The 9,995-nt window shown below is 37.0% G+C and overlaps 1 protein-coding gene across 1 annotated transcript in view; it reads left to right on the top strand.

Moving 5' to 3' along the window:
* Positions 1-722: 722 nt before the first annotated feature.
* The window catches only part of TMPRSS15 (transmembrane serine protease 15), a 109,068-nt gene continuing 99,795 nt past the window's right edge, over positions 723-9,995 (top strand). Inside the window, exons 1-4 of the mRNA XM_014519606.1 lie at positions 723-867; positions 4,059-4,183; positions 6,334-6,401; positions 7,857-8,008. Coding sequence (XP_014375092.1) covers positions 723-867; positions 4,059-4,183; positions 6,334-6,401; positions 7,857-8,008 — 490 coding nt within the window. The remainder of the gene's footprint in view (positions 868-4,058; positions 4,184-6,333; positions 6,402-7,856; positions 8,009-9,995) is intronic.

Here is a 9,995-nt window from a genome sequence, read left to right as displayed (position 1 = left end):
GGTTCAGAATGAGACCCTGATAAGCCCTCCAAAAGGAAAGCATTAAACCAGGAGCTTGTATTGTTTCAGTGCTTGGACATTGGTTCCCAAAAGGAAAAAATGTCTTTAACTGATCTTTGGAATATTGGACTGTGTAGAGGTAATACAATTTAGATTAAAAGAGTTGCAAAACTCCACCCAAAGTAGATATTTTTCTCCCACTCCATGAGCCTTCCTTGAGTTTGAGTAATTAAATTCATATGATAAATATAACAGAAGTTTCTATAAACTTCCAAAGCAAACAGTTTATGTGACCTGCTCTGGAGAATATGAGAAACTAAATATATAAGTCTTGGTTGGGTTTCTACTGAAACTTCTTCTTGTAAACGGCTTTGATTATTAATGATTAGTGTGTACCTCTCAATGATCTAGGAGATGCTTTCCAGTTTTGTGTACTTATATACATTTACCCTAACAACAATTAACCAGAGAAAAGATTAAAATATAACAATATATACCGAAACTTAAATGTTATCTCTTTTAAGAGGAAGTTGTCTTTTAATCTTTGTGATGGTTTAGGAGTGATATAAAATAGAGCATAGTGACTAAGCATAAATAAAGATAAATAATGTAGTTAATTTGCAAACCTATCCTATAAATATCTGTTCATGTGGATTATTGTCCTTCTCATGAGCATGCATCTTTGTGGCCAGTCTTAATTGATATAAACTTCCACAAAAAAAATGAATCTGAGAAAATCATTAGCTAAGAAAAGCATTCCTCTCAGCAACTATGAAATCTTGTTTGCTGTTCTGCTTGCAGTTTTTGTGTGTGTTTGTGCTGGATTAATTACACTTTCGTGGTTACTAATCATGGAGTTTCAACAAGGTAAGTAATCAAGATTTAACCTTTACAGGGTTTCAAAGCCAACGGTCTCAGACTGTTGCAGCCACTGTAATTATTTTCCACATTTCGTGCTCTGCCTTTAAAATTGTTACGATATAAAAAACCCAAACAAAACAGAAAAAGATTAATTACTCTTCTCCTCTGAAAATTAGTAGGTTTGAGAGAGAGAAAAATGTAAGAAGGACTTGAAACATGATAGAAAGCTTGATGAAGTCAACCAACATACTCTAATTGACTTCAGGAGACTTAGAAGATCCATTTAATTTAAATTATAAACTCTATGATATTTGGACATGTATGTTACAATGAACATTTAAAAGCTTTGCTGCATTTTGGGGGTTTGCTTATTTTCCAATCAAAGTAGACTCAATTTTTTTTAATTGTACTTTTTTTGCCTGAATCCTGTACAGTACTGAGCAATTTCGTATTCAATCTAGTTGCCTAAATAATATTTTGATATTTGTTCTATTGTGGTTACCCTCAGGTTATACTCTTTATATAGTATGCTCTTAGTAGTAGGTATTCATATATATTAAAGCCTTTGGTAATCAAGCTAGATTTAAAAAAAACAAACAAAAAACATAGTTCTTGTAAAAAAAAATTTTCAGTGGAATAGTTTTGGATTGTACCACATTGAATCACGTTGCCTTTTTTTAAATTTAGATTTTTACTGGGAAAGTGAAAAAACAAAGTTTTTTCATTTAGTGTTTATAGTAAGCATGTTATATTTGTTATTACATTACGTTTTGTGTGACATTTATACTTTGACATCATTAAAAAAAATTAAACTTTATCAAAGCAATTGCTTATCAACAAAGTGAAACAAATTTATATTTAATAATCTAAATTCTGTGGATTTTCTGTTCCAAGAAAAGTCATAATTTCAGCTTTTTATCTTAATTTAGAGCTGAAACAAACCTAATTTTTTTCCACTGGACATATTTCATTTTTTGATTGGTTCTAATTGCAGTATAGAAGAATGGCCCAGAACTTCAAACCAGGATTTTCAGCACAATATAAAATGGTATACTCTCGCTGTTAAATAGAATAGAGGGGAAAATATGATGAGGAAAGTGGATAGGTGAAAGAATTAGAAAAGAAATAATTTTTTTTTTTATGGAATGTTTTTACTGCAGGAAAATCTTCAGTTGGTATTAATGAGAATGGCGCCAGCGAAGCCACCGGTGCTATATTGACATACTCAAGCTGAGCTGGCCCTCAGACTATTACTTCCATTTACATCAATGGCAATATACCTTTTTTCTTAAATACAAGCAGGATCAAGCTTTTCAGCTGTGACGAAAGTACTGTGTTGGATATTAATGTCATTTCCAACATGCAAAGGTGCATTTCAACAGGGAATAACAAAAGGTGGACCATGCACAGGGTTCAGCTAAAAAAAAAAAAAAAATTAAAAAAAAATTAGTGTGAATTTAAAATTACCAGTGCCTTCATTGACCAAAACGGATAACAAAAGGCTGACAACACAAAGGCCAATCTTGCAGTAAATATCATGTAGTGGAATATTAATATTCAAAGGAGAAATTATTGTATTTTATGTAAAAGGATGTTTAAATCCCATTTCTCTATCCACAGTCAAAATACAAAGAGGTAAAATTTATTCTTTTGGAGAAGAATAGCAGCATGATATTATAACAAAGTGACTGCCCACATCTACACAAGATTCTGACTGCGCAGTAGCTTGTTACTACTCTGCAGTAGCGTCACATGGCAGGAAGCATGATGTGACACTACTGTGCAGTAGTAATAAGCTACTGCACAGTCAGCATCATGAAGGAACCATTTGGTGATTTGGTCATTTAGTACTTGTTTATACAAGTATTAAGTGACTGTGCAATCTCATGTAGATGTGGCCACTATATCCCCCTTTAGTCTCAAGTAAATGTGATTTTAAGACTTGCTTGAGATTTCAAAGGTGCCTGTTTCTTGAACTGGCCCTCAGGGTATGTACAGCCATTCAGGGGGGTTAGGGAGAGGTTATATCAAGTTAAAAATGGCCACCCAATCTAAGGCAAATTGCGATAGCGAGGCTAGTGGGAGGGGGCTTTTGGGGGATCAGGGCAGCAAGTAGGGTCCAGGGGAAGGGATCCGGGGGACAGGTGGGGTCCCTGGTGGGGAATGGGGAGGTTAGTGAGGTCCACAGTGGCAGGCAGTGTCAGCAGGGTGATCAGGTGGATTGGGGGAGAAGTGGGATTCATGGGAAGTTGGTGGGGTCTGAAAGGGTTTGGCAGTATCAGGGGGGCTTGCAGGGTCTGTGGAAGGCTTGGGATAGAGGGGTTTCTCCTCCAGCCCCAGAACAGAGGCTATTTTTATCCCCCCACCCGGTGAACCAGCCCCTGCCATCCTGCCCACCCCTCCTCCCACCCCAACTGACTTGTTTGGCTCCCACTGGTGGCAAATGCTGGCTTGTGAGATGTTGGGGGTTGGTGGACTCAGGATACAGTGGGGTGACTGGTCTGTGGAGGGGGGTTGTCTGTCTCAGGGTGGCTGGGGGGATGAGGGGCAGGGAAAATTCCCCAGTGGCAATTGTACAGAAGTTCAGTTAGATCAGTCTCACTGGACCCAATCTAAGTTAGACTACTTCAGAGGTTCAGTTAACTTAAATCCAGTTGGCCTTTTTTAGATGGATCTAATTGTCCTGAACTTCTGTACAGTTTACACTTAGATTCACCTAACTAGGGATTTAAGTGTAACATCCACACCTACGTTAACTGAATTATATCAGGTGGCCATTTGTAACGCAATCTATCCTCCCTGGATTTCTGTATGTACCCTCAGTATGGTGCAGAATTTCACTTTGTATAGATAATAACTTACTTTATTACAGCATAACGGCATTGGGTTTTAACAGTACTGGTTAGGGTTTTCTTTTTTTCCTTAAATTATTTAGTTAAAATTCATTTGAGCAATAAGCAAGGGAAAAAACAGCATATATGTAAACAAGATTTATGCTATGTTTATACTGTCCTTTTGGCAACTGAAAAATATTTATGATTTAAACAAAATCAATGTAATACAAAAATACCTTTAAATTAAAAAAATGGAAAGAGAATCAACAACATACTCTCACTTGCATTTCTACATAGTTCCACACTTTTAATGTTTTCTTTTGTATTTGGCTGTTTTGTCTTTTTAAAATAATCAAAATGAAGCAGGTGGAAATAGTCACACAGCCATGGGGTCATTTACAATAAAGGAGGGAACATCATTCAGCACTAGTTTACAACAAAGATCATCACCCGTCTTCAAGGTCCTTGCCTTCGATATTCAACAAATGGTAAGAGCCTATCAGACTATGGTAGACAAGGTTCTTTGGATGAATCTGACATTTTTTACTAGACCAGCTAAAATAGTTGGAAAAATTTTTATTTGCAAGTTTTCAAATACAAACACCCTTCTTCAGGCTGAGGAAGTCTGCAGTTGTTCTGTGCTCTTCCGGGATGGGATAGAATAGAATACAAGCCAGAGGCCAGTATGCAAGGATGCCAATTGGTGAAAATGCAAATTGATGCTGTCAGTGGGTGAGAAACAGGGGAGGCAGGAGGGGAAAGGGGAATGTAGACCTAGTGATAAATATAAGATGGTAAATAGTACAGAGATTACCTGGGGTATCAGATATTAAGCAGGTTGTAATGTGCCGTAAATCCAATGTCTATATTTAGTCCATGCTTTTTTATGTCCAGTAGGCTGATGAAGTGACATTCGTAGGCTCATCTGCGAATGGTGTCTTGTAAATTCCCTTTGAGGATTAGAACTGAGAGATTGGAGAGAGAGTGGTTGTCCTGTGAGAAATGTGGCCCCAAAGTAATTGGGTATTCTTGTCTTTGATAGATTTTCGGTGTGTGTTCATTCTGGTATGCAGTTGTTGTTTGGTCTCTCTTACGCGTTTTCCATCTGGGCATTTGGTGCACTCGAGGTGCAGGTGTAAGATTCAGGAGCATTGATGGTTCTGTTATGGGTTGTTGTTATTGTGGGGATGGGGGAGATATGTTGGCAGGTTTTGCATTTCTTTTCATGGCAGTCTGGATACATTTGGTATGCTTTGGACCATAGAAAGCTTTCTTCTGGTAATGAGGTTCATGAGGCTGTCTTGTTTAAAGGCTAGGATGGGTGGTTCTGGGAAGATCTTTTTAAGAATTGGGTCTTCATTTAGTATGGGTTGCAGTTGTTTGAGGATTTTCTGTATAGGCTCCAAGGAAGGATGGAATATCATAATTAGAGGTGCGCGATTCATGGGGATTTTCTTCCTGCAGCAATTTTTCATGTGGAATCAAGGTGGCTCTTTCATAACTTCAGTGTCTCTCTGGAGGAGTGTCCTGGTTGAGTGAAAGCCCTTTTGAGATGTGTAAGGGACAATCATGGGTGTTCTCCTCAGTGCAAATTTGGTGGTACTGGAGAGCTTGGATGTATAGTACAACTTTCTTGGTGTGTTTAGGGTGATTGCTGGTTCTGTGCGGATATGTATGTTGGTCTGTGGGCTTCTTGTATATGGTGGTTTGCTTCTTACCATTCTGGATATTGATTGTAGTGTCTAAAAAGGAAATGTTGGTGCTGGAGTATTCAAGAGATGGAGGGGTGATTATTGAATTTCTGATCGAAATTAATCGGTGATTGCAGGTTTTCGGTCCAAATTATGAAGATGTCATTGGTAAGTATAGCAAGGGTTTGATGGTGCAGTCCTTGAATTCGTCTTCCAGGTGACTCGGAAAAAGGTTGGCATACTGTAGGGCCATTTTGGTGCCCATATCTGTGCCCATGGTCTGGAGGAAATGTTTGTTATTAAAAGTGAATTTGTGTGTGAGGATGAAGTGTATAAGGTCAGTAATATCTTTAGGTCTGTCCTCTGAGTTGTAATCTTGTTCTTGTAGATATGTAAGGCAGGCTTGGATGCCGTCCTGGTGTGGGATGTTGGTATATAAGCTAGTAACATTCGTGGTGGCTAGGAGGGTGTTGCTGGGAAGGTGGTTGATGTTTGTAAATTTTTGTAGAAAGTCTGTGTCTTGGACAAAACCTGCTCTTTGGGTGACAAAAGGTTTTAGGAGTGATTTGATGAAACCTGATATTTCTTCAGTTAGGGTCCCATGGTTGGATATGATAGGTCTGTCAGAGTTCCCTTGTTTGTGGATTTTAAGAATCATGTAAAAAGTCTATGGTTAATTCAGGAGAGCATAATAGATAGCATGATCTTAAATGCATTAATTTCCTAAAGTAATCTGTGGTTGGTGCCTTTTTGCCTTCCTCTTTGTAACTGATATTTCTGTTTCTCAGCCCAGGCAGGCAGAATTCAAAATATTTTAATCTGTAAATTGATCAAGTTGTGAAGAAAAAAATTGAGAAGGAAAAATTGTGCACTGTTAAAACTGTAAATTGCCATGTACATTACTGAGGAATATCCAAATGCACTTTCTCAGATTTTTTTTTCTATAGATAAATGAAGTCTTTCAAGCAAGTCAGTTGAAAAATGAATTTAAGGGTTCTGAAGTTTTGCAGTTCAAGTGAGTATAACATAATTAATATTTTTAGTTAAAAGTCATCACTAGAGCAGTAATATCAAGGATTCTATGTATCAGGAAGTCCTTGGGAACTCTTCAGTTCTCTCCCCTTTATCTTCACTCAGTGAAAAGCAGTGTAATTGTATTCTTTTCTGATGGCACCTTTCAGAACACATTGATGCTGCTTCCCTTGTCCAAAGAGATGAGGTTATCTACTAATTGTGTCCAAAAAAATTCAGTATTGCAGTGAAAAACTGGAGGAAAGAAAATAGGGAGGAGTATGTTGCAGAACAGGTATATGGTTTTTGTGAAGTTCTGTTGAATATTCGGACACTGCAGTGCTCCCAGACCAGGAAATATTTATGCTAACCTCAGCAGACTTTGGATCACGCTCCCAGTGTTTTGTAAAGGCGCTCTCTTTCTTTCCATTCTGAAAATACTTAAAAAATACTACTTTGGCTCAGAAATCATTTTCTGCTTGACTCTTTTCATTAAAAAGTGTTTACCCTTTTGGGCAATCTGGTTATTATTTCACCCTTGGAACTCAGCTAAGTCACAAAGATAGCAATAATAGCTTTTGTTTGCTCAGCACAGCCTAGAGGTTATCGGAACATTTAAGAAATTAAAGAAAAGAGGGGTTTTTTTCAATACATTGCAAACTGTTCTTAATGCAGTGATAGGATTAATCACTGCCTATTGAAGTGTGTTGTTGAATCTGTGGCAACCTGCTGCCATAAATGCTTTGAAACAAAGATGGTCACTGCTATTTTTTCAGCAGAGGGAGAAAATCTTCCAGTCTTCAGTAAGCAAAACAATGTATTGACATATTAACTTAATCAAAATCTTTCCACAAATATAGAATCCTTTAACAGGTGAGGGATGGGTAGTGTTTAAGATCAAATCCTTGACCCATGGAGGCTGATGGAGTTTTTGCTCTTAATGGAAGCTTACTGTTTCCTGGTTGGCATCCAAGAAATCAAACAAAATCTGAGTGGTCGTGGAGTCCACCTGTGGTGTGATTAAGCTTTGGATCCTAAAAATGTGTACTTTATAATAATATATAATGCCTTTTACAATATGGGCATGTCGATGATATCTCTTATTGTAATGTTCAAATCACCAGACCCAAATCCAGTTCAACTTGGTACAGAAATGCAAAGTCCTGCTGCTTCTCCTCTTTCACACCAGAGGGACTCCATGGATGCCTATAATATCAATAGAGTGACTTTGTACTTATGTGGGTAAAAGAAGAATTGAGTTCCTGCCTTGTTCAGTAACTCATGAAAATCAGGCCTTTTAAGGTGTTTCAAATTGGCCATCCATTATATCACAATGGTTTGTATTTAAAAATGGAACCTATTAGAATGAGATTCTTTCTAGGTGATATGTCCAATATTTTATTTGCTAGGTATATTTGGTAACAAATGTCTTTTGTTCATTATTTCTTGTATTTGGCAGAAATGGCAGTGTTGTTGTGATATTCACCCTTGCCTTCACACAGTGGGTGTCTAATGAGAAAATAACTAATGAAATGGTTTCAGGTGTTGAAGCAAAGAAAGCCAGCTTTTTGCATACAGTTAACATTGATGTGAAGAGCATAACAATCACAGGTATTGCTCAAAAACAATTGCTATCTTTAAAATCTGGAAAAGCAGAGTTATATGATTACAAACTTTGATCTCCAGTTAGCCATGGGATCACTGCAGGACTATAGATCTACTCCTGTTTAACTAGCTCCTACATCACAGCCTATAAATAGTAATGAAATGCCATCCAGTTAATTTATGTTTTTCACAGTAGTCACCATTTTATCATTCAGTGCCCTTATTGGTGATAGGATTGAGTCCTAACAAAGTGACTTCCTAGGTATTTATGGAACAACCTACCCAAGGATACTGATAGGCTCTTGTTTAGAGTAACCAAAGTGCTTTATTTCATTTGTGGGGTGCAGATGTAGGGAAGAAGGGCAGCTTTAAAGTGGGTTATCAGCTAATGGGAAAGGAAACAGGGTTTAGGTCTTCTCTGATACTGGAAATGGATTTAAACAGAGAGGAGAGTCTCTGGTGACTAGACAATGAAACAGATGATGTCAGTTTAAGTTCCATAAAAATATCAAGGTGACAGTGGATGTGAGCAAAGAGAAACAGATCAGGGCCTGATCCAAAGAAAATCTTTCCTTTGATTTCAATGATCTTCAGAACAGGCCCTCACTGAGGAAGAGGATAAAAAGTGATTTGAATCCCTTGAAATGGGAGCTGATTAGCTGACATTTTAAGACCTACTGGAGATAGTATTAAGTAGCTACTGATTGTAAGAGGAGTGGGACATCTGGTGCGTAATGTTTCTTACTTTATTCTAATGGCACATTTCTTGTTAAGTACTTTAGATATTCAAAGGCTAAATTCAGAGTCTTGACATCTTTATTTCTCTTGACTACTTTCACCATCCATAAGTTGTTCTTCTAAATAACTAACTGCATATCGCTGTGGGAACTGATTGCTCATTATATCCCAGAAATACTGTAGAAGATGATTATGGTGGGCTTTTTAAAAGGTTACTATCTCAAATTGTGGACTTTGAAGTAGTCAGACTTTTCTTTCTGGGAGCCATTAAAAAAAATCTCCTAGTTAAAAGGTTCTCAGCTGTGTATTTCAAAAAGTTTTGGAGAAAAAAATCAGTATCTGGAACTGAGCATTCAATTAATAGTAACCATGAGCCTTCATAGCCTTTTGTTTCAAAATAACACAATCTGCAAAGAAATGGCTACTTTCCATTTTGTAAATAAGTAAACTAGTGCCTACATGATCACAGTTTCCAGAGAAATGGAAAGCAACTCCTTTTTCTACAAATTATTGTCAGAACCTGTGTTAATTTCAACTCATTAATTGATTTAAATATTGTTTTATATGATACAGGTGCAACAAAAAGACCTGTGATCTGAATAATATCATCTGAGATAGTTAGTTATATGGCTAGCTTGTTGTAGGTATGGATTATCCCTAGATAAAGAAGCTTTCTGTATAAAATCCCAAGGAGGGGATAATAAAGAAGGATTGAGATGCTTATGTGGAGAGAGAGAGAGGGGAGAAAAGGGATGATATGAAGCTGGATTCCTGTGTAAACTGATGGAGAAGACAATCTTGGAGAAGTGCAGGACAGACACCAAAAGAAAAGTAGGAAATTACTAATGGTTCCACAGGTCATTCAAATAAAGAAATCTTAATTGTTTGAAGTGTTCCCCCTATTGAATGAAGAATTTCAAAATGCAAAACTGTTTCTAGAATAATAAATTTATGCTATACTTGCTTTGTTGCAGCAACTAATGAAAATTTCACTCCAAGCTACTCTCCAACCTCATCAGGTCAGTAAGTCTCATAAAACAGAAATTGTTTGTGTACTCAATAAGTTATGATACCTAGGAAAGGAGGCTTTTTTTTTTTTTATTCACCGGATATAAAACAGCATAGGTTCCAGTTTATAACTTCATCTTCACGTGATATCCTAGCTTGTTTGAGGAAAATTTGTGTTTCATAAGGAAGTCTTTGCGTTCTAGTGAAACTAGAGATAAAACAATTTGCTAAAAGTAGTAATGAATTT

This window comes from Alligator sinensis, unplaced genomic scaffold (genome assembly GCF_000455745.1).
Source record: "Alligator sinensis unplaced genomic scaffold, ASM45574v1 scaffold486_1, whole genome shotgun sequence".
Classification (NCBI taxonomy): Eukaryota; Metazoa; Chordata; order Crocodylia; family Alligatoridae; genus Alligator; species Alligator sinensis.
This window is presented reverse-complemented; position numbering and strand designations above follow the sequence as displayed.